Genomic DNA, 25215 nt, shown 5'->3' on the forward strand with positions numbered 1-25215 from the left:
TATACGCTTTTCTTCCACATATAAAATATACATTATCAGGGAGAACATAAGGAATGGTATGCATCATTATCATTAAACACATTTCTTTTGCAAACAATCCTATCTCAGGCTCTTCCATCTGGTATATGCAAGTTTCTGGTTGTATTATTTTAGCACAATAACCATCTGGTACTTTACCAATCATTTCTTTGGTGGAACTCAATGTATACCGGTACCTAAAATGTTTCCCACTTGATTTAATTGAGCGTAACAGATCATAGTTTATGGACTCATTATCAGCTCTTTGTGAGAAGGTCATCGTCTGATTATTCCCCGTCACTTCCCAACCTCCGGGTTTATTGGGGTTGGTTATGTTTAAACACAAAAGTGATCTATCTACTTGGAATTGATAGAGTTTGAAATGAGGTGGTTTGGATGAGAGGAATTTTCCATCCAATGTTTTCCCTTTTTGTAATTCTAAAATTTCCGTGGGAATTCAGCGGAAATGGCACCAACCCTACATTATGCTGTCCCTGTGGCACATGTGAACACACCCAGCAATCAGTTTGATTTAACACTTTGCCTACCATGCTATGATAATCCTCTAGAGGATACCCGCCCCAGTACGTATTATATTTAGGTTGGCACCGTTGGATACAGTTCTCATCAACTAGGGACCCACAAAGCTCACAAATACAGGAATCCTCAGACGATAACCCTCCACACCTTCCCCGAGTATCCGGAATGACAGATCTTTTAACAATAACAGTACTAAGATTGGAAAGACACTCCCCTGATTGGCATTGCATTCCTCCTTTCTCCACTCCATCAGCACTGCCATCAGCTCCCGTTTCCTCAATCGGTCCCCCATCACAGAAACTGGATATTCCCGAACCGACCAGGATGGTGAACACTCTAAAAGAGAATATGAGAATGAACACAGCAGGCCCGTCCATTTTAACAACAAGTCCTGCAAAAATTTCTCTCGGTTCAGGTATCTCAGTACAACCTTTTCAATCCTCCCGGAACAAGCTCGCGAGCGACAGGTCCACACTATCAGCCTTGTCTCCACCTTGTTTCTCCACCAGTTGATTGACCTTTTTGCAGTGAGTGGAGTGGACCCAGGTATCTCTCTCGGCCACCTTCAAAGATGTAGTACTCGTCAGCAGCACCTGGTATGGACCTTCCCACCGATCAGTCAAACAACCTGAACGCAAGAAATTTCTGATCATTACATATTCTCCTGGTTCAACATCATGACAGTTAGTTTCAGGCATATCATTAGACAACAATTTCAGTTTCTGCTGCTGTTGCTTTAACTGCCTACTCATTGATATAAGATACTTTACAGTTACCTCGTTGTTACCCTTCAAATCTTCCTGGGGACTTATAATCAAATGAGTTTGTCTGCCGAATAGTATTTCAAATGGGGACAGATTCAGAGGAGGTCTAGGAGTGGTCCTTATGCTATGTAGGACCAAAGGTAACGCTTCTGGCCAGCCTAGTCCAGTTTCTGCCATAATTTTACTTAATTTATTTTTAATAGTCCCGTTCATTCTCTCCACCTTGGCACTGGCTTGCGGTCGGTAGTGGGTATGAAGTCGGCTATTAATACCCATCAGCTTACACATATTTTGAAAAACATCACCTGTGAAATGGGTACCCCTATCACTCTCGATGATTCTAGGGATACCGTACCTGCATACAAATTCCTGAACTATTTTCTTGGATGTAAACGCAGCAGTATTAGTGGCCGCTGGGTAGGCCTCAACCCAATTGGAAAATACGTCTGTGCACACTAATACATACTTAAGGTTCCTGCAGGGTGGTAATTGGATTAAATCAATTTGTATCACCTGGAAAGGTCTATCAGTCGGTGGAATGTGGGAAGGTTCGGTAGGGATCGCTTTCCCTATGTTCTTTCTCAAGCAGGTCAGACAGGATATTGCTATCTTCTCTGCTTGTGAAGAAAAACCTGGTGCGCACTAGTATGCCCTCACCAACTTGCACATACCCTGTTTACCTAGGTGAGTTAGACCGTGTGCTGCCTCAGCCCGGCTGGGGTAATATGCCTTGGGGGCTACTGGCTTACCATGTCCGTCCCTCCAGAGCCCAGAGGACTCTTGCCCACACCCCTTGGACTTCCAAATGGATTTTTCCTGAACTGAACACAAATTTTGCATCTCAATTAATTTCAGCATTATGGTTTGGAATGACATCATTGTTTCAATTGGGGAAGACATTTTTAACCCCGCTGCCCATTTTGCAGCTTCATCGGCTCTGTTGTTGCCCAGTGACACCGGGTCATCCTCACATGTGTGGGCTTTGCATTTAATTACTGCCACTGCTTTGGGCAGTTGGATTGCTTCTAAGAGATGTTTTATGTGTCGGGAATGTGCAACTGGTGTGCCTGCTGCTGTCATAAAATTTCTCAGACGCCATAGAGCCCCAAAATCGTGCACCACCCCGAACGCGTAAATCGAGTCAGTGTAAATGTTAGCAGATTTGCCTGCTGCCAGTTCATATGCTCTAGTCAGTGCTACTAACTCTGCCACCTGGGCTGAGTGAGGAGGACCGAGAGGTTTAGCTTCCATGATGTCTGTGTCATTTACAACAGCATAACCTGTACATAATTCACCTGTGTCTGTTTGTCTATGACAACTCCCATCCGTATAGAAAGTTACATCCACATTCTCTAAAGGTGTGTCATGTATGTCAGGTCTAGCAGTAAAGGTCTGATTCAGATATGTCATACAATCATGAGTATCATCATGTCTGCCGAACTCACCTCCCGCCAGCAACTCTTCTCCTTCCACCCTTTGTACATCATGTTGTACATATGGTAGGTATGTTGCTGGATTCAGCGTACTGCAACGTTTGACAGTAATATTTGCAGGAGCGATTAGAGCTAGTTCCCATTTGGTGAACCTAGCCGAGGAGACGTGTCTGGTTTGAGCTGAGTTCAACAGAGCTGATACAGCATGGGCAGTGTAGACAATCATATCATGGCCCAATACTACGTCCTCACTTTTACTCACCAATAAAGCGGTAGCTGCTACACTTTTCAAACAGGTGGGGAGTGATCTTGCTACCGTGTCCAATTGGGCACTGTAGTATGCTACGGGCCTACTGGCATCACCATGTTTTTGTGTAAGGACACCTGCAGCACAACCATCGGCTTCCAATATAAATCAAAAGGTTTTTCATATTCGGGTATTCCCAATGCAGGAGCTTTTGTCAGACTATCCTTAAGATTAAGAAAAGCCTGTTCTGATTCCTCAGTGTGTATGACTCGATCGGGCTTTGAGGAAGAGACTAGTTCCTGTAAAGGCAAGGCCAAAATAGAAAAACCTGGGATCCACATTCGGCAATATCCACACATTCCCAAGAAGGTACGAATTTGCTGTTGATTCTGCGGCACTCTTCCTTGTCATATTAAACCATAAATCACAATACCTTATTGCATAAGTACCGTACTTAGTATGCATAATACGACGGGCCGATCCAATCGGAGCAGCACATCCATTAGCAGCACATCATTGCCTAACATCTCTACTGTTTGCGTGGCTCCCATTCTGAGACAACTCCTACGCTTTTCAATAAAAATTTAAACTGGTGAAAGACAATCAAGATACTTTCACTTACCTGTGGACGATTTAAGTCGGCGGCGCCCACACACCTGGATAAGATTTAGTAAGGCAACTTCCACACCTGGATAAGATTTGAAACAGGCGACTTCCACACCCGGATAAGCTTTAGTAAGGTAACTTCCAGACCTATGAGAGTTTATATGTCGGCCACTCTCACGCACCTCTATACAACAAAGACAACATGTACACCTGCTACTGTGTATAGAACGGTAAAGCTGCTTACCGAGCGGCTAGGCTAACCCTTGCACCTAGCCCTTAAGGATCATACGATACCCTTAACTTTGTTCAACAAGTATTCACTGATACACACTTTTTTCCTGCGCAGAAAAATACACGTTTAACCCAGATATTGGTAATAGAAAAAAAAATGTAAACCTCAATGGATTTGTTCAAACACGTGGCAGCAGAACCAGAAGTGCGTATACGCTATTGTGCGACCAGCCGCATACACAATTATGCAACTACCACACAACTGTATAATGACTTTTTAACTGCGTACGCAAAAATGCATTTTAGCCGCGTACGCAATACTGCGGCACCCCTCTAAACGCAAGGTTCTATCAACAGAGGAAAACAAACTTTTTCCTCTCTTGTCCCTGGATTCTAGTCAGCTTCCTTAGTTCACACGGAGACAGATAGCGATCTTTCAGCACAAAGCGGTTGCAGGCAAACCCTGCATGTGGCCACTCCACCCTTTCCTGAAATATCGATGACCGTATGTACCGTGTGAGCAGGTAAGTGACTTCTTTACGAGCCCCCAACTAACGAAACTGGATCAGAACCTTTATATACCCCTGCCTATACCTTCTAAAATCCTTCCTATAAACCTCTAAGAATGACGCTAATTTGCGTACGCAGTCTGACCGCATATAAAGACTGGAGTGGAATCTGTGGTTCCAACGCACAAGTATTATTCAGGTAAAAGTACAGTCAGTTACACGCAATTGATACATACACAATTTAAGCGTAAAAGGAAATTATACAGACCCCAAGTACAGTTATACATACGCTGCGCCTACGGACCCAGAGATAGACCTGAGACTAGAGACCCTCAGTACATACAGCATTCAGCATGGACCAACTAACCAGTACTCGGACACATGTATTTATCCCCCCCAGACTAATACAGGACAAAGGGGAAATTTCCTGCTGATGTCATTGGTTCTTGCGACCATTCGCAAGATGGCGTCGCTGCGATTAAATTTTAAACTGAACTTGTCTCAGCCAATTATTCAGCTTCGACACTGGGCAGCCACCGCTACTCACAACCCCAGCTTGGCCGCGTCATGACATCCTCAAGTCCAGGCACAAAAAACTAGCGTATGCACAGTGCGGCGTTGCAACGGCGCATGTGGGGAAAATCGGGGGATCCTTTATACTTTCCGGGGTAGCGGGAGCTTCCAGCTTATAGCGGGAGACTCCCGCAGTATGCGGGAGGGTAGGCAACACTGGTGTAGTTGTCAGCATAAAAGAGTCTTGGACATTGATTTGATTCCTCCAGCCTCTTCCACCCTCAGCACCGACAGACAGCGAGGGCATACACCAACGTTTCGCCTCGCAGCGCAGCTTCCTGTCCCTGTAACATTCCCTGCACACAGCTGCTGGTTCCTGTCAGGAGCCTTTTACCAGCGCCAGCGTCCTGCTCTCAGACCGTCACCTCACTCTACACCGACCAACTGCTGCTCACTTCCCACTGTCACTGATCATGTGACCTGCTCCTGACCGCTTGAGCAGCTGCAGAGACTGCTGAGAATTGTCTGCCTGTGTAATAACACGTCAGAAGTAATACCTCATGTAGCAGGGTATTACACTGTATATACTTTTTCATTAAATTTATTTACAGTCTCCACTATTGCTTGTTTCCAATTCCAGGCCAGAGAGGAGCAGAAAGATGTTTATCTTGTACCAAACCTGGTGTCATCAGAGCCGAGTAAACATGCAAGGAGAAACAACCTTTCAAAATATGAAACCCTTCAAGTTATTTACCAAGACAACATTACTAAAATAATAATGAAACGACCTGAGAAGAAAAATGCTCTTAGCTTGGAGGTAATGTCATGGATTTTTTTTAGCTACTATAGAGTTGGTTAATTACAATTGTCCTCTATCAGATTGTGGGCCTCATTTATCAACAAGTTTTGTCATCCACAACAAGTGATAAAACTCATAGCGTATGATAATGGTGCTCCAGCCAATCAGCTCCCAACTGTCATCTGTCTGAAAAATGACAGTTGGGAGCTGATTGGCTGGAGCACCATTTATCATACGCAACAAGTTTTATCATTCTCTGTGAATGATAAAACTCATTGATAAATGAGGCCCTAATTATGTTATGTGGGAACTCTGGGGCTCATGTAGAGCGTGAGGCAGGAACACACTCACACATAGAAAAGTAAATATACATGCACAAGTTGGAGCAACAATGTATCATAGAAAAAGCATAAAGCTGTGTCTTACCAGTATCAGGGGCCTATTCAACATCACTTAATTTTCATAAAAGCAGGTAAAAATGCACATTTTCACCTGCAAATGTAAAAATTAAGTTATCGGGCCATTCATCAAGGAGGTAAAGCAGATATCTCCTACTGTACTTACCTTCCTCTCACAGAATGGCCCGCTGTCCCTATACACTAGTATGGGGACAGAATTCATCAAGCTCCGAAAAGATAATATTTTCGGAGCTTGACTGCGGGAGCATTCGCCATCTTCAGATGGTGAATGCTCCTGCTCCAGCATCGCAACCCGCTCCTTCCCTATGGGAAGGAGGTACGGGTTGCAATGAGGGATCATTTAGGATCCCTTCGCCCCTGTCCAGCTCCTTCCGCCGGAAGTTCGGTCACTTGTGCGCATGCGTAACCTGTAGGTCACACATGCGCAGTCCCGTCACTGCTCTGACAGGACCAGTGAAAAGATTCACTGCTCGGGAGCAATGATGAATTGCTCCGGTAGCCGCAGCGAGTCAGAAATTGAATATTAATTATCGGAGTCCATTCGGACCCCTGTAGTTAACATCATGAATAGACCCCTTAGCAATAAATGCGCAACAGAGAATCATGTCTGAACAATGTTGAAAATAAGTGGGGAAGTCGCATTTACCATGTAAAGTATAATAAAATACAAATGCAGTTAAATTAAATTAATTTAAATTAAATTAGATAAACATATTTGTCATTCTCCCCTGAAATAAACCAAATGGAAATATAATTTGAGCAATGCAAATAGATGCCAAAACTTCATATAATATAGCAGCCACATTAATAAATTAAGTCATGTGAGCTGGAGAGGTGAATCCATAAATATCCAACCAGAAGCTACTAGTTAGTTCTACCAATTGTCATCATTGTCATTATGTTATATTAGCAGGTCTGCTTAAGTCACAATTACATGAATGTGCCCTTATCATACCACCCAACACTGGAGGTGTTCAAATCAGGACACAGTTCTAAATGGGGCATAGCAAGGTTAACATGGTGACATGGCACATCATGATAGGAGCATGGCCACTCCCCCAGGGATGTGCCTATTACTTTGATCACACTATTCCACCCCTATTCTGCTATGCAGAAAAACAGCGAACTGAACATACAGCCCAAACTTTCAATCTGCAAGGCAAGGATGGCCATGGACGTGACGGCAGGACAGAGCCCTTGATTTGGGACTGGCACTACCTGAATTGGACACTGCCTAAATTGGGACAGTTGCACTTGCTTACCCCTATCCCCCTTCAAATCCAGCTTTAAGGACTCTGTAAAAATATCTGTATATGCACATATGTGTACACATCTTTTGTAATGTGTATTGTGAAGTTCTGGGTTATATTGCTCTATAGAATGGTCAGTGGTGCAATGTCTAGGTGCTCAAAATAAGGGTCACCACACAGCTTGTCCAGGTTTAGCAAATAAATTATGTTCTACTGTTTGTCAGCACAAGTAAAACAGACAATAACAAACAACCTAGACCCCCTGCAGGACACTACCTCACTTCTTTACCTCTGACTATCAAGGCAGCTAGTCTGCAAACTTCACACAGTCTCAAAGTCTCAAGATCCTCCCTGCCTCTTGCAGGTATGATCCACTGGCCTGTTTGGGTCACACAGCCCACCTGGGTTGGCCACGGGATACCGGCTGTCGGATCCTGGTGGTCGGGATGCTGGTGGTCAGAATACCGACAGCAGCATCCCGACAGTCCCAACACAAGTATGTAAGTGTCGTAACCCTAACCTTCCCCCCTAACCCTAACCCACCTTTCTCGCAGCCTAAACATAACCCCCGACAACATAACCCTAACCCTCCACCCACGCAGCCTAACCCTATCCCTCCCCACAACTTAACCATAATCCTCCCTCTAGTGCATAATCCTAGCCTCTAAACCATAAACCTAGCCCTCCCCCTAACCCCAATACTTATAATTGAGATGCCAGCAGTCAGGATCTGGACCCGGGATTCCAACTGCTATTGGGATTCCAGCGCCGCCATCCTGACCGCCGGGATGGTGACTACATCCCCCCACATGGACTGTATCCCCTGGCAGCCAATAGGTGTGCTCAGACCACTTTTTAAACTTATTAGGGTGTATTCCACCGTCGCAGCCCAGATTCACACGCTCGCAAACGCCACAAAACTTAATTATGCCAAAGTTTATTACATTAAAAAAACAGATACATCCAACCATACTTGACAGCTCTCCGTGAAGGTCCAGGACAGTCTCTATCCTGACTTTGCTACGCGCCTTTTAGAACCATAGTATACTGGTACCTATTATACCAGTACAGAACCCTTCCTTTTTCAGAACCATTGGTTTCATTGTCTCAATCTTTATCTGTGCATTATAAAGGTCAGATGCCAATTAAACAAGTTTGTGACAGAATTGGTAGAATCAGTTTTGGGAGTATTGCTGCTCTGCAAATTGCCAGAAAACGTTGCAGTATTTTTGGTCATCTTACTTTTAAATTGTTTTTTATCTATAATTATGTTTGACTTGCTTATGTATTAAATTAAATAAAAGTAAAAATAAAACTTGAATGTAAGTCACCGGCACAATGCAAGACTACTTACATTTCTCTTCTTCATTCCAGATGTACAATGAAGTTATTTGTGCACTGGATGAAGCTGGAAAGGATGATTCTGTTTTAACAGTCTTAACAGGTATTGGATGTAGAGCTGGAAATTGGCTTTCACAATGCAAGATATTTTCCCCAGGTCTGCCACAATAAATATCTCATCTGATGTGTCAGAGGGAAGCTGAGCCTCCAGTATTACTCTCTTGCCCATAGCTTAACTATTTCTTACAAAATTACAACTAACATTTTTCCAATCTTTAATAATCATTCTTTTCATGTAAATAGTTAACACACCTGTTCCAGCTTATATAAATTAAAGGATCCACATAGTGAAACAACTAAATAACCATATATACCCATAACCATATAATTTTCAAGGTAAATGGTTCTCCTATCATTCCTATTTATTTTTATTAAGTGTGTGTAACACCCCATTACCTGAGTAACGGTGTATGTGTAAACTGATAGCAGTGTGCTCTCACTTTCTCCGTGTGTTTCAGTGTCTCCATCCAAATCTTATTGCAGGGTTTTTGAAGGGTTTTTGGGGGCGCATGACTCCCATCCTGCACAGGGCGCGACTCCCCTGGAGCCGGCCCTGAGTAGCAGGCAGTGGTAAACCATAATCAGGAAACAAAGACCAAGGTTTTAAGCAAAAAGTACTCAGGAAGCAAGCCAGATCAGTACAATAAGCAAGCCAGAAAGTTAGAAACCAATATTTCTCTATAAGTTCGCGGTTTTTGCACAAGAACAATCACCGAGTACTGACTACTAGGTAAAATCTCATTATAAGTGCTAGCTTGTGGAGATCTGATCACAGGCAGGTTAGTTGGTTGCGCATGTGAGATCATTCTCAACAATGCCAGGAACGTGAATCTAGTCTAAAGGCTCATGCACACTTAACGATATGCTCCATGAGCGATATCGTTAAGTGTTTCCCCTGCACTGCCGGGCTCAATGTTGTTAGCGCCATTGAGCATACAGTACACACTGAACAATATTGTTAACAATATCATTCAGTGACGGCATCCTCCCTTAAGGTCCCCACACATCAGAATGATATCATTCCAACCAGCCAACTAGTTTGATTTTCACCAACTATCGTTCTATTGTAGGGGGAACTTCCCCCCAACTGAACGATAAGTAGGCGGACACCTGGCCGCTAGTGTCCGCCTACTTCAGTACCGGCTGTGCTGCCCCTGTCAGCTTTGGATCCCCCTTCCTGTCACTAATACTGATAGCGGGCCCGCCTGAGTGTGAGGAGAGGATCAGTGCAGCTGCTGCACACAGGTCCTCAAGGTAAGTATCATACTGTAGGACCTACGCTCCCTTCCCCTGTGAGAACCCGTGTGCCCCCCGTGATCACAGATTTGCTCCCCCCCAGGTCTTTCCTCCACCCCCCCTACGATCACAGATGTACACCCCCCCGTAGGGGAAGCCCCCCCATGCGATCAAAGATTTCCCCCCCCCGCTGGTGCTACCCCCCTCCGATCACAGATGTAAGCCCCCCCCTGCAGACTACTCCCACCCCCCTTCTCACAAGCGGCAAACAACTCCCGGATCTCTCTATGTGCCCCATCCTCACTCACCTCCTCTTCTGATGGCACCAGTTACAGGCAATGGCTGAGCCTTATTAATATTTTTGTATTGAAATAAGAACTGGTGTGGTAGGCTAGTGGTTACAGTGCAGGTAACTTGTGTGAACAGCGCCGATCCGGGAATAATTCGGATCGGCGCCGCAGTTGAAAAGGTCTGTCCTAGGTCTGACCCGTTTTTGAATTGTGTTCCAAATCTCGGGTCAGACCCAGGATTTAGGTGTAAAAGCAGTATTCCTGAAGTGCCATGTATTTTAAATGAACACTAAGATATCACAAGCCATACCGCTGACTGTGGTATCTGCTTATTCAGATATGTTACTTTTAAATGTACAGAATAAAAAAGCAGGCCTATTATGTTTAAGGTGATCAAGTGAGGTTAATCTCCTTATTTATGTCTTGCTGTGTACAGCACATGTATAATATATTAAAATTAACCTTTCATCTTTGTTTCAAGCTATAAATACATGGAATAAAATTAGTGCTGAGAGAGTGCTGTAATTTCCATTGTCCATTATTGCTTGTAGGGAGTATCTGATGCCTAGATAAATGTGACTAGTCATTCTCACTTTATAGAAGCCTCAGGACTTTTTTCCACATGTGTGGCCTTTATTAGACATGTGTTTTCTGCTGCAGTGATTGGGTGGAAAAATGAGATGTGTACTGACACTGCATTTACTATAGAAATGTCCTTTATTACTCATATACAGTACATTTAGGATTAAGTATAGGTCCAGCAAAAAAAATAATGGGTTCTAATGTCCTTGGCGCACAACAAATTGTTTTAGAATGAGAGTATGCATTGATCTCTAATTTGAGAAATAATACATTTTATGTTTTTGCAGGTTATGGTGACTACTTTAGCAGTGGTAATGACCTAAATAATGCTAAACTCATAACACCTGTAAAAGATGAAATGTTAAAATCACCCCTAGATCTAGTAAGGTAATTATTTTCCTCTGATTGCAAGCTGCATGTAAAGTTTTTGTTGTTACGCACTTTCGAAAATGTTATCTCCGTATGTTATTTGCTATGCAATAATGGAAAGCTAAAACTGGCCATAGAAAACACATTTTCACTTTGTAAAACACAGTTTGCTTTTATATCTGATTAAATACATTTTCAATTACAGCGCACAGTAGTGCACAATTACTTCACATACTGTAACATAATTAAAATACAAACATTAAAAGAATTGAAATTTCACCACTGAGAATTAAAATTTTCCACCATTATCATTCTTATTAATAGTAGATGTTATCATTCTTTGGGGGGAATTCAATTACCAGCAGTAATTTACTGTGGGTAATAATGGGAGGTAGCCTTGGGCTTTAATGCTGGAGCTATTCAATTAGTCTCCTGCATCCACCCTATAGCCTTGTTAACATCGTTAATCATAAGCGTTAACATGGGTTATCGGACCTGTAAGTTATCTGGCAGTTATCACCCGATAACTGCACAGTTAAATGGGATTTATTCTTCGTCTCTCAGGAGTCAGGAGAAAAATAAATCCCTGATAAGCAGGGCTAATTGATAACGTGCCAGTGATCAATTAGCACCTATTCAGTTAACGGGGCTAATAGAATCCTGTCCTTTGTCTATTGTCACCCACACATGCTTTCATTTTCTTAAAATTCAAGCAAGAACTATCATATCTTAAGATTGTATTTTGATATCTATGCCAAGCTTAAAAAAGAAATTCATTAGCAAATCCTCAGTACTTCATCTACTCTGTGTATAAATATTTTGGTATATGCTATGCTATCTATTGTTTTTAATAGTATGAACACCAGCCAAAACTACTTCCGACTGAGATTTTACTGATTGGTACATCAATAAAAAAAAGTAAAGTAGCATATATCACCTGTTTCCTTTACAAAAACTACATAACCAAACTGGTTTACTTTTTGTTAAGAGCCAGGACACAGCTTGTAGTATCCTAGAAAGGATATTCAACAATACTTAAAAGCTTTCAGGTTGAAGTATCAGTACTGCAACCAGTGGCGTATCTATAATGGGTGCAGTGTGTGCGGGGCACACAGGCCCCCGTGTCCGTGGTCCCGCGGCGGGCGTCAGAGCTGCTCAGAACACCGGAAAATGGCCGCCGTGGCCATTTTCCCAGCGTTCTGCGCATGCGCAGTAGACTCCAGGCACACTCTAGTGCCCGGAGTCTACTAAAGCTCCGGTGGCTAGCCAGCCATGTCAGTCGGCTGTCGGCCACTGGGAAGAGAGGAGGGGGCCCCGCACAGGCACACGGGCCCCCTCCTCTTTTAAGACGCCCCTGACTGCAACCATATTAGAATAGGTTCTAGATTTATTTAATGGACAGAACACAACTGGCATAGAAGTAACGTAAATAAACAATAGCTCACCAACTTGCAGTTGCAGAGAGAAGTTCTGCTGTGCTGTAACAGGTTCTTTCTACCAGCTGTCCATTTCACATGCAGAGATCTGAAGCCAGTTGACAACAAGGCAATCCGTTTAGCAGGCAGAGAACTGTGGCATATTCTCTGTCAATCAATAAGGCAATCCATTTAACATGCAGAGTGGTGAGGCTGTAGACAAGGAAATCTGGTAAACAAGCAAAGGTCTGTGGTGGAAGATGAGGCAATCTGTTTAACATGCAGAGATGTGTGGCTTTAAACAAGGAAATTTAACATGCAAAGGTCTGTGGTTGAGGATGAAGAAATACAGTTAACATGCAGAGGTTTATAGCAGGCTGAAGACAAGGTCACAAACAAATGCACACGAGCTGAATACAATTGAGAAGGGTACAGTAGGTCAGACTATCACTAGCACTGAGGAGTCAGTAAGACCAGACTATAAAGTGCTTGACTGAATCATCTGGCTCACTCCCATGACTCACACAATCAGCTACACACACTGTGTGTTACAAAATGGTGACATCCATGGCAAGCTCACAGTAACCATGGTAACAGGTTATACTGCATAAAATTACATGCAATGCACAGAGAGCTGCACAGCCTGTATAACCCAGTGATTACCTCTGAACCGCAGTGTTCTGAAAAATGCTGCGCCTCCTGCAGCTTCTAACAACATTTGAAATCCAAAAACTTCATGCTGGATGCCCCATCAGCTGACTCAAGAGCAGAAGGAAGCTCAGGTAATGGAGCTGCAACATGCTGGCCAGGTTTGATAGCGGTCGCTCAAACTCTGTCTGGGAGATCATCAGTGGCGATGAATCCTGGATCTTCAGTTTTGATCCCGAGACTAAGCAACAGTCAGCCCAGTAGACCTCAGTTGGAGGTGTACCACCACAAAAGTTTTAATGTGAGCACAGCATGGCCAAGCAGATGGTGGCTGTTTTTGTGGCCAACACTGGTCGTGTAGCTACTGTACCACAAGTGCAGCAGTGAACCATCACTGGGGACTGATAGGCCAACCAACATCTACCACAAGTGCTGGAAATAATTTCCTGGCGCCGTCCAAGAACTCGTGCTTTGACGGCTCCATCACAACAATGCACCTGCCCACATGTCCAGGAAAGTGCTAGATTTTCTGGCCCATTAACACATACAGGAGCTTGGTCATCTGCCCTACAGTCCAGACCTGGTGCCCAGCAACTTCTTCCTGTTTTCACAAATCAAGCGCAAGATGCATGGGATTTGTATTGAGTCAGTGGAAGCTGCAGGGGAAACCTTCATCCAGCATGTAGAAGACATACCTGTTTCGACTGGTCCAGCTGCTTCACCAAGTGGTTTCAGTGCATGCACCTTTGCATAGACTCCTCTGGCAAATACTTAAAAAAAAATTAATGTTCACTTTGTAAATATAATTATTTTTGTGCATCCAGAAACTTATTGCACTCCCTTTGTATAGCCATATATCCTCTACCAATTCTGTAAGTCTGGAGTTCTCAACTCCAGCCCTCAAGTATCACCAACGGCTCATGTTTTGTGGATTTCTTTAATCATACACAGGTGATTTAATCTATCTGCTGGGTCAGTAATTATCCCACCTGTTTCCACAGACAGAAATCGTCAAAATGTGTCCAGTTGGGAAAACTTGAGGGTTATGGTTAAGAAACCCCTGCTTTAAGTAGATAATTTCTGAAAGGGACACTCCATGATCCTTTTTCCTTGGATCCTACCACCATTTAAGGTGATCTTTGTAAGGGTGGGATGTATAAACGGTGAAAATACAAGAAAACCCCCGAAAATGCAGTTTTCGGGGGGTTTTATCGCATTCCCGAAATGTACTAAGCACCGGAATGCATCGATGGGTAATGCCACCTTCAGGGCTTCTTAGCAGGATGCTCCCCCTTGGGATACATCGCATCACCCCCCCGTGGCCTGCGGCCTTTTGCACATGCACAGAAGGAAGCCAAAGGAACTTCTGGGTGTTAAATGCGGAACACCCAGCTCTTATCGGGAGAGCTGTCCTTTGCGATATTCTTGGTACATACCACGGTAATGAACCACGGTATGTACCCGAAGACAGGGAGATGTACCACATCACGCAAGTGATGCTTAGTACATCCCACCCTAAGTCTGAAGTGATCTAAAGGAGTCAAATTGCAATCCCTTTGAGTAAGTAGAACCAGTTGAAAATTTCACATATGCCACCTCATGCAAGGAAGAATGCCTATAGTGGATGAGAATATACCTAGATGGAGACCAGCCCTTATTTACACCAATTACTGAGACTCGCTAGATTTTGAATATTTATTAATATTTTGTCTAAGAAAGACATTGTGTCTCATGATCTTCTGTCCAAATCTATTTTTGCTATATTGATGATCCAGCCATGTTCCTATAGGAACATTACTACCTTAATTGTCCTGATATGGATGATGTACTCTGACTTTCTAGTCACAAGAATGTCATTAAGATAAAATCATACTCTGATTACCTTTTTCCTGAGAGCGACCATGATAACTACCAGCACTTTGCTTTGTAACAGTCCTTGCAGAAGTAGATAGTCCAAATAGGAAACCGGTGAACTACATGTGATGACTTAGTCCCAAAGAAATTTGGGAAATTTATTATTTTGAGCTATAATAAGAATGTGGCGATAAGCATCTTCTAGATCTATGGAGATAAGGAAGTCTCTTTTCTCTACCAAGTGGAAATGGACTTTACTAACTTCGTGTAAAAATGTCTTGCATTAATGAATTGATGAAACATCCTAACAATGAGAACTATTTAAAAAACCTCTTCAAAAGCTTGGAATAGAAACCGGTAGAAAGGGAACAGGAAAAATACTTCTACCAAAAAAGACTGTATCCTATTCTGTAAAGCCTCTAATTCCATCATGGAGGTCTGGGCTTAGAACTTTACAAAATACTTCCCTCTGAGTACAGAGTGGAACTTGATTTTGTACCCTATATTGATGATGATGTGAACCCTGTGATCTTGAGTGGTGAGCATCCATGTCTCTACATCATTTTAAAATCTACCATTCACAGGACTTCATTGATGTTGATCTTGAATAAAGTAAAGGTGCATACACACAGGACGATCTGTACCACCAACGACATGAAACATATCTTTAAAAGATATCTTTCAAAGATCTCTTTCAAAGAGATCTTTGAAAGATATCTTTCAAAGATATCTTTCAGTGAGTCATCCTGCCACATCTCTGAACATGCAAAGTTGACGATATCGTCCAGATTGGCCTGCATGTATGGACGATCATAGATGTTCATATCGTTCATGCGGGAACGCGCATCGTTGGTCGTTCACTGAATAAAAATGAACGATATGAACGATATATCATTGAACGATATCGTAACGATATATCTGTCGTGTGTATGCACCTTAATTGTGAAGCTTTTGGTCCTGGCATAACTTTCTTACCCAAGAAGAAGCAAATAGGCAGCTGAGATGCAGAAATTCTAAGCTACCATAAATTCTGCTTCCTTGGCCAATACTGTAGCTCTGTACTTCTCTGAATTATTGGTAACAGGAAGAGGAAGGAAAACGCCTAGTTCGCAAATCTTGCTGCAACTGATGGGCCTTACCTATGTTGACTTCCTGAATCATTTAATCCAGTTGTTCAAACAAAAATTGCCTTCAAACGGAAGATTAGCTAAGTTCTTTGATTGCAGATCTACCCACAGATGCAGCCATAAATCTTTCCTGGTGACTATTGCTAAAGTCATGCTTCAAGTTCTACATGAGATATGTATAGCATTCAATGATACTTGACAAGTAAAGGAACCAAGGCCTGTATTCAATATGAGGCGAAAAGTCCAGACTTTTCGCCTGCTGGACTTTTCGCCTCCTTCGCCTGTTTTCCAGGTGGAAAAGTATTGCGCGCGTGCCCGCTATTCCCCGTATTCAATTCCAAAGTAGGCGATATCGGGAACTGGCGAAACTTTGATCAACGAAAAAATACGGGAATTTTCGGGAAATAATTGTAGGACCCCCCTAAAGATGTCAAGTCCTGGGGGATCACTATGGGTACCCCTGTTTTTGCCTGCAGAAGAAAGTCGGGTTTTTAAATAGTCGCAGCAGGTGTTTTTTGCCCGACATTGAAGAAGTGATGCAGAAGAGCACTTAAAAAAAATGGGTACTAGCATATTTTTAAGTCCCTAAACTCATTTTGTAAAAATTCAGCAAAATTGCATATTCTAGAAAACACCTGCCGCATACTTGCAGAACACCCCTGAACCTATTTCGCTATTCTTAAACACTGTTCCCCCTTTTTTTTTTTACCCCAAAATTTTAACACCATTTCTTGGGAGGTCCTGAGGGTATTTTTGATTTTTTTTTTTACACAGTTTATGCTAAGGGGGCTTAATAAAGGCTGCAGGCTATATTTTTTTACCTTACACCCCTAAACCCCAATTCTGCACTTTTTTTCACCTCCTAAAGGCAGGCGAAAAATTATCCCCGTTTTTTTACATTTAATTTTCGCACTGGCAAAAAGTCAATGTAATTGAATACGGGGATATCTGAAATAGGCGAAAATGACGTCATGACAATTTCGCCTCAAATTGAATACGGGCCTAAGTCTTTTTTGCTTCAATACTTTAGGAAATATTGAATATTTATCTTCTCTTGCACATCCTTATGAAAAGTATATGCCTTGGAGAGAGATATATAAAGTATCAACCAAACAGCTCCTAACTGTCAATTTTTAAAGTTACAGTTAAGAGTTGATTGGTTGGTAATTTATCTCCATCCACTTTATCCTTCTCCAAGCTTATTTATAGATTGTGGGAGAAATATATCCAGAACAGCTATTATATCCGCGGACATTTATGACTTCATGGCTCATTGGAAAAAATAAGTAGATATCTGTTCTTCTGTTAGGGTTAGCAAGTAAAATACATATATCAACTCCTCACAAAATACCAGTGACTCATTGTGAACCACAATATAATAATTTGTTTTTATATAATACAACACCTTGACAAAGACTTTGACAAAGAAGGTAATATCTGTGCTAGATATATTTCTCTCACAATCTATATCTATATTTTACAGCATATTGGGAAGCTTTATTCCGCCATCCAGAAAATTAACTGTTTAATGTGTTCAGAAGGTTGAGCTATGCCTTATTTAGGTTGAGGGATACAATCCACAATGTGTTGTAGGAATCCTTCGGTCTTGCCTTAGGTAAAAATAACAAACACTACTTTCACCTGCACACATAATGAGAGACAGGAAAGAGACCCCAAGGTGAGGGGGAATCACACAATATGCCTTCCTGTGATGTTCTATTTCCTGTCACTACTTGCTAGTGCTACAAGTACAACTAATCGCTTGGCTGCTCTAAGGCGTTCATAGCAACCAAGTATTCGGTGGAAGGGGGGATCTTACAGTGCAACCACAAAAGATGACAATACGTAATCTAAATGAGATAAACCAGAGATAAGCAACAAGCGGCACTCCAGTTTCTGTGGAACTACACATCCCAGCATACCCTGCTATAGTTTTAGTTTGCCCTAATAGCTAAACAGTGGCAAGACATGCTGAGACGTGTAGCTCCACAGGAGCAGTAGTGCCACATGTTCCTTACCCCTGAAATTAATTATAGAGCAAAATTCACAAATAGATAAGACCGTAATATTTTATATTCTTGTCATTGTTCCCATATGACTCAGCTTGTGTGATCTCTCTAAATATAGTGTCTAATTCATGATTTATTTTACAACTTTTCAGGAATTTTGTATGTAAATTCATAGATTTTCCAAAACCTCTTGTAGCCATGGTAAATGGACCTGCAATTGGCATCGGAACAACCATTCTTGGTTTGTTTGACCTTGTGTATGCCTCTGACAAGGTGAGATGTACTGTATCAGAATATATATGTATGACAAAAGCACACTACGATCAGCACTGGTTGCAATGCATAAAATAATTACTCATGCAGATGAAAAGTTTAGCAGTGTTTATTAACATATACAGGCTGAGTCTCCCATATCCAAATATTCCGAAATACGGAATATTCCGAAACACGGAATATTTTTGGCATGACTCAGATTATGAAACCTTTGATTTTTGATGGATCAATGTACACAAACTTTGTCTAAGGCACAAATTATTAAAAATATTGTATAAAATTACCTTCAGGCTGTGTGTATAAGGTGTATATGATACATAAATGAATTTCATGTATGTACACAAACTTTGTTTGAGCCACAAAATTATTGAAAATATTGTATAAATTTACCTGCAGGCTATGTGTATAAGGTGTATATAACACATAAATGCATTCTGTGTGTATATTTGGGTCCTATTCCCAAGATATTTCATATGATATGCAATTATTCCAAAATACGGAATATTCCGTTATCCAAAATACCCCTGGTCCCAAGCATTTTGGATATGGGAGACTCAACCTGTATAATATAAACAAAATATGTACTGAAAACCTCATTTCATATATAACCAGCTGCCGACTGCGATCCTGTACCCAGGAAATATGGTTCAGATGGCTCAGGTACGGCGCCCATTCTGAATGACCATAGACTCACTCAGGTCGATGTTTGCATGATCTGCGTCTAATACTGCGTATGTGTATGCAGTTGCGGACAGCTGCAATGGCTTCGGTGGGCATCTCAGTACAAGTCCCACCCGCTGTTGTATTAGCATATTTTCATATTGGGGTACTATACTGAATCAGGCTCTAAATGCAGTTATTTGATTGTATGCTGCGTTGTACACAGATCTATATGACCGCACCACCCCTATCCATACGCTTGATTTCTGCAGAGCCCATTATTCCATCTACGCTCGATTGCAGAGCATGCTCAGTGCTAAAAAAATGCATTTGTGGATAGTACATTTCATATATGTTCAATATATTGTTGTGATACAGAATTGTGTGGCTTGAATTAACTGTATGCCATTGTTTCTTTGCTGTTTTATGAAACAAATTTGATATGTTTTAGAGACATTACCATTATGCATGTAATAAACAAGAAACAAAATTATTCACTATTGTTTCTCCACTTTTATAAAAGAATGTTAGCATAATGTCAGTGGATAGCAAAGCATAATAATGGTATCATATAAACTGAGTAATAATAGTAACAAAAAATGAAATTGTAACTTACAACTAATTTATATATATATATATATATATATATATATTTATAGTGATACTAGTACTACTCAGTTTATATGATACTATTACTATGTATTACTATCAACTGTCATTATCCTAACATTATTTCATAGAAGTGGAGAAACAATAGTGAATCATTTTATTTTTTGTTTAATAAATGCATAATGGTAATGTCTCTAATTTGCAGCATAATAACATAATGTATAACAGAAATATGAATATCTAAAACTAACTATACTGTACATGAAAATAATAAACAAAATAATGAACCTTTAACTCCTGAATTGTAAAACTGATTTATTTTTTAAGTATATACATGGTATTGGTATCCCCTGGACAACTACTAATCACATTTTTCTAATGCAGGCCACATTTAATACACCTTTTAGCAAATTGGGCCAACATCCAGAAGGGTGCTCTTCTTATACATTTCCTAAGATAATGGGTTTAGGAAAGGTAAGTCACAGTTTAGAGCTGTTAATGAGATGACCTTACATTCAATACTCGTGTCTAAATATTAAATATGGGAGATGATCCTTGTCTGCAAATTATTATTTTGAAGTCATAAGAATTCTTTCATTTTGTTTCTGATACTTGAGAAACCATGCTCCTATTCAGTGGCAAGTTTTACATATGGGCTGCAGCGGGACCACCGCCCCCCAATCAAATTCTGCCACCGTCGGTGAGCTCCGGTTCCCATCCGCAACCCCCCATGAGTATGACTGCTGAGTCATCTCCTTGTTGAGGGCAGGCACAGTAGGGAGCAGGAAACAAACTTCCTGTGTAGACCGGCCCTGTGAGGAGACGTCAGCTGTGTAGTAACTTCCTATTGGTAGTAGGGTTGTATATATAATGGGTGCAGGATGTGCGGTGCACACGGGTCCCTAGGTCCAGGGGGGCCCACACCGCATACCCTGCACCTATTATAGTCTTTATACTTACCTGTTCATTGTCTCCAGAGTACTGCAAACAGACTGATAGTGGGGTGAGCATTTCAACCTGGTCAGCCAGGCATGCAATTGCTTGACTGTCCTGTGGGAAATGCCCCTCATGTTACTTCTTGCTAAAGCCCTGGGTTAGAGAGTTTATTATATGTGGAGGCTGAAAAATAGGTTTTCTTCTGGGGTTTACATGTCCTTCAAATCAGACAGACACTACACTTGTTGCCATGTTATCCTAAGAAATAGAAGAACAGTAGTTAAACAACTCCATGCCTCCTCTTCACTGGAGAAGAGACATATTTGGACTGTCATGGATCACATAGGACCAAGCGATTCTTAACTTTTTCAATCCGGGGGGCTGCAGCTCAGGTCAGCGTTGACATGGAATCCATAATTATTTATTGCACATGCGCAGAAAATGTAGACGGAAAAAAAAGTGCATGCGCACTAAACCCTTCAGCTGAATTATTGAGTCATTTGAAGTACAACAGCTTTTTTTTCCTCCTAGATTGTCTGCGCATGTGCAATAAATGATTATGGATTCCATGTCAACGCTGACCTGAGCTGCAGCCCAGACAGCCCCCCGGACTGAAAACGTTAAGAACCGCCACTGGTTGAAATGCTCACCCCACTAGCAGTCTTTACACCACCTAGTACTGGGATCACACATGTTAATCAGCTAAATTGGAATGAATGTTTTATATCTCTATTCTCAATTGTTTGCTGTGATAACAGAAATTAGAAGCAAGCAAAAAAAAAAAAAAAAGAGAGATAGCTAATCTTTCGCCAGGCAATGACAGTGTTTCAGATTTATGCTAAATGCTATAGACTATTGTTATCCATTATGTATCCTATAACTGTGCTCACTTCTGTGTTACAATGTTTTTGTGGTAGGCTACTGAGGTACTTGTTTTCAACAAGACTTTGACAGCTCGGGAAGCTTGTGACCTGGGCCTGGTTACTGAAGTGTTTCCCGACAACACGTTCCAAAAGGAAGTTTGGTCCAAGTTAAGAGCTTATGCTACGTTGCCTAAAACTGTAAGTATGGCAAGCGCCTGAGTTCCTGATCTGTACCAGAATGGCCACAATTGTTCTGACATCATACAATAGTGACAGCCTTTTAGAAAATTCTCATACTTGATTATTGATTGCAAAATGTACTGTATATTTTAGCAGAAGATAGATTGACCATCCATTGTAGTTGGCTTGGGCCTGATACTTATTTTCCTGTGCCTCAACACCTTAATACCGTAATGTTTTTCTCTTTTACCTTCTCATGTTGCAGCATAATATGTGATTTCTGAGCAAACTTCCTTTTGTTTTCATATAGTATGTACAGAATGTGTGTTGCATTTGGCAGGGGTGTAGGTTCATACCAAGTGTCTGGAGGTGACATAGACAGCAGTGTCTCCCCCCCGGCCAGCCTGTCCCATTCTGTCTTCCCAGCCAACACCTGTCTCTCCAGCCAGCTCCATTCTGTCTCTCCAGCTAGCTCCCTTCTGTCCCCCCAGTCAGCATTCATCTGTCTCTTCCACCAGCATCCTTCTGTCTCTCCAGCCCGCACCCTTCTGTGTCTCCAGCCAGCTCCCCTCTGTCTCTCCAGCCAGCTCCCTTCTGTCCCCCCGTCAGCAATCTTCTGTCCCCCAGTCAGCATTCTTCTATCTCCCCAGCCTCTTCTATGTCCCCATACCCTTCTGTCCCCCCAGCCAGCATCCTTCTGTCCCCCTGGCCAGCATCCTATCTTTCCAGCTAGCCACCTACTGTCCTTCCAGCTAGCAACCTTCTGTCCTTCCAGCTATCAACCTTCTGTCCCCCAGCCAGCACCCTTCTGTGTCTCTAGCCAGCACCCTCCTGTGTCTAAAGCCAGCACCCATCTGTCTTTCCAGCCAACACACTTCTGTCTCTCCAGCCAGCCCCTTTTTGTCTCTCCAACCAACCCCCTTCTGTCTCTCCAGCCAACCCCCTTCTGTCTCTCCAGCCACCTCCCTTCTGTCTCTTCCAGCAGCACCCTTCTGTCTCTCTTCGGGTTTTTTCCGCAGCCGCAGGGTTTTGCCATTCAATTAGATGACTGAAAATGGGACGCAGTAATTTCAGACTGCTCAAAATAAAGTAGAGGGTTATCAATGGCATCCAGGATATATGTTTAGTATGATGACAATGAGTAGATGTAACAACTAAACTGTTACAGACAGGTGATCCATTCAAAACTTATTATCTACATTGTCTTAATGGTGACATACACATTGCAAAATTGAAATATTCAATTGTGAGAATAATCATAGTCATCTAAATTCCTAATTCCACTACTGGATACAATAACACCATAATTTTTTTTATTAGGGTCTGTCCCTCTCCAAGCAGTTGATTCGCAATGTGGAAAAGGAGAAACTTCATGCTGTTTGCGATAAGGAATTTGAACTCCTCCATAAAAGGGCATATTCCGAGGACAGCATCAATGCCATACAACTTTTTTTCCAACGCAAGGCAAAGCTGTGATTTTTCTTTTGTAATTGACTGCATTACATTACTATGGTTCTTTGCCATTGTCCTATCAAAATGTATTATACATAGAACGAATCATGTGGAAATGCAGTTTTATATATTTTATAAAGTAATTATCTTTTATTGTATCCCTAATCTTCACTGCCTATTGTTATCACACTGTGTATTAATATTTTGCACCATCCCACTGCTAGGTTGCATATGTTGATATGTTCTATTGGTATAAAACCTAAGAGGTTAACAATAGGCACCAGCAGAATTGTGAAATGGACTTTAGGCCACACAGTGGCCTTAACCAGGCTTGCAGGTATATTGAGGAACAGTGGTAACATGCACACACATAGCAGTGTTGTTACTATGCAATGTTAGTGATATCAGAGGTAATACGTACTCAAACCCTTAAAGACCTACTGCGACACTCAACACAGTAAAGATGGCGCAACTGCGCATGCGCAGTAAAACACCCGGCGACGATTTTGGTAAAGGTGCCTTGCCGGATTACTACGAGGAGATCGGAGACATGGCAAGAGCACACACCTCCCCAATAGTATATGACAAGTCTGCTGTACCACATAGACTCTTGTGTTGTCTTGTGTTATACTGTATCATTGAGAGTAACTAATACACAACACTGTCCCAATTTGGTGATGGACTCAATTGTTCCATAGTTAGATGAGAAAAACCACAGGCGTGTCACTTTAATACTGTCGGCCACCTGGGTGAGGAGAATAAGTTAATGCATTTACTTATTATTACCAGTTAATTATATAGCGCACACATATTCTGCAGTGCTTTGCCAAAAGTTTTTAGCCATTAACATCAGTCCCTGCTCCAGTGGAGCTTATAATCAATGGGCCTGATTATGAATTGTATGGGAATCCGTAGGGAAGCCTGTCTGTAGGTAGGTGTGGATATAAATGTGCGCCTGCCAGTAGGTAGGTGTGGATACAAATGTGTGCTTGCCAGTAGGTAGGTGTGAATGAAAATATGCACCTGCCTCTAGGTAGGTGTGGATGCAAATGTACGCCTTCCTGTAGGTAGGTGTGGATGCAAATGTGCGCCTGCCTATAGTTAGGTGTGGATGCAAATTTGCGCCTGCCTGTAGGTAGGTGTGGATATAAATGTATGCTTGCCTGTAGGTAGGTGTGGATTTAAATGTACGTTTGCCTGTAGGTAGGTGTGGATATAAATGTGTGCCTGCCTGTAGGTAGGTGTGGATGCAAGTGCACCTGCGTGTAGGTAGGCATGGATGCAAATGTGCGCAATCCTATAGGTAGGTGTGGATGCAAATTTGCGCCTGCCTGTAGTTAGGTGTGGATATAAATGTGCGCCTGCCTGTAGGTAGGTGTGGATGCAAATGTGCGCTTGCCTGTAGGTAGTTGTGGATGTAAATGTGCACCTGCCTGTAGGTAGGTGTGGATGCAAATGTGCGCCTGCCTGTAGGTAGGTGTGGATATAATGTATGCTTGCCTGTAGGTAGGTGTGGATATAAATGTATGCTTGCCTGTAGGTAGTTGTGGATTTTAATGTATGCTTGCCTGTAGGTAGGTGTGGATATAAATGTATGCTTGCCTGTAGGTAGATGTGAATGTAAATGTGCACTTGCCTGTAGGTAGGTGTGAATGTAAATGTGAGCCTGCCTGTAGGTAGCTGTGGATATAAATGTATGCTTGCCTGTAGGTAGGTGTGGATTTAAATGTACGTTTGCCTGTAGGTAGGTGTGGATATAAATGTGTGCCTGCCTGTAGGTAGGTGTGGATGCAAGTGCACCTGCCTGTAGGTAGGCATGGATGCAAATGTGCGCAATCCTATAGGTAGGTGTGGATGCAAATTTGCGCCTGCCTGTAGTTAGGTGTGGATACAAATGTGTGCCCGCCTGTAGGTAGGTGTGGATATAATGTATGCTTGCCTGTAGGTAGGTGTGAATGTAAATGTGCACTTGCCTGTAGGTA

At 42.1% G+C, this 25215-nt stretch overlaps 1 protein-coding gene across 2 annotated transcripts in view; it reads left to right on the forward strand.

Annotated features, from left to right (window-relative positions):
* The window catches only part of LOC148524789 (enoyl-CoA delta isomerase 2-like), a 50101-nt gene extending 26708 nt beyond the window's left edge, over window positions 1-23393 (forward strand). For both annotated transcript variants that reach the window (XM_088471790.1, XM_088471789.1), the window contains exons 3-9: window positions 5502-5678; window positions 8704-8773; window positions 11126-11225; window positions 18413-18533; window positions 20187-20276; window positions 21656-21799; window positions 23102-23393. In XM_088471790.1, the coding sequence (XP_088327916.1) occupies window positions 5502-5678; window positions 8704-8773; window positions 11126-11225; window positions 18413-18533; window positions 20187-20276; window positions 21656-21799; window positions 23102-23257 (858 nt within the window). In that variant the 3' untranslated portion in view covers window positions 23258-23393. The remainder of the gene's footprint in view (window positions 1-5501; window positions 5679-8703; window positions 8774-11125; window positions 11226-18412; window positions 18534-20186; window positions 20277-21655; window positions 21800-23101) is intronic.
* The last annotated feature ends 1822 nt before the right edge of the window (window positions 23394-25215 follow it).

Source organism: Taudactylus pleione, unplaced genomic scaffold, assembly GCF_031769625.1.
Source record: "Taudactylus pleione unplaced genomic scaffold, aTauple2 ptg000116l, whole genome shotgun sequence".
NCBI lineage: Eukaryota > Metazoa > Chordata > Amphibia > Anura > Myobatrachidae > Taudactylus > Taudactylus pleione.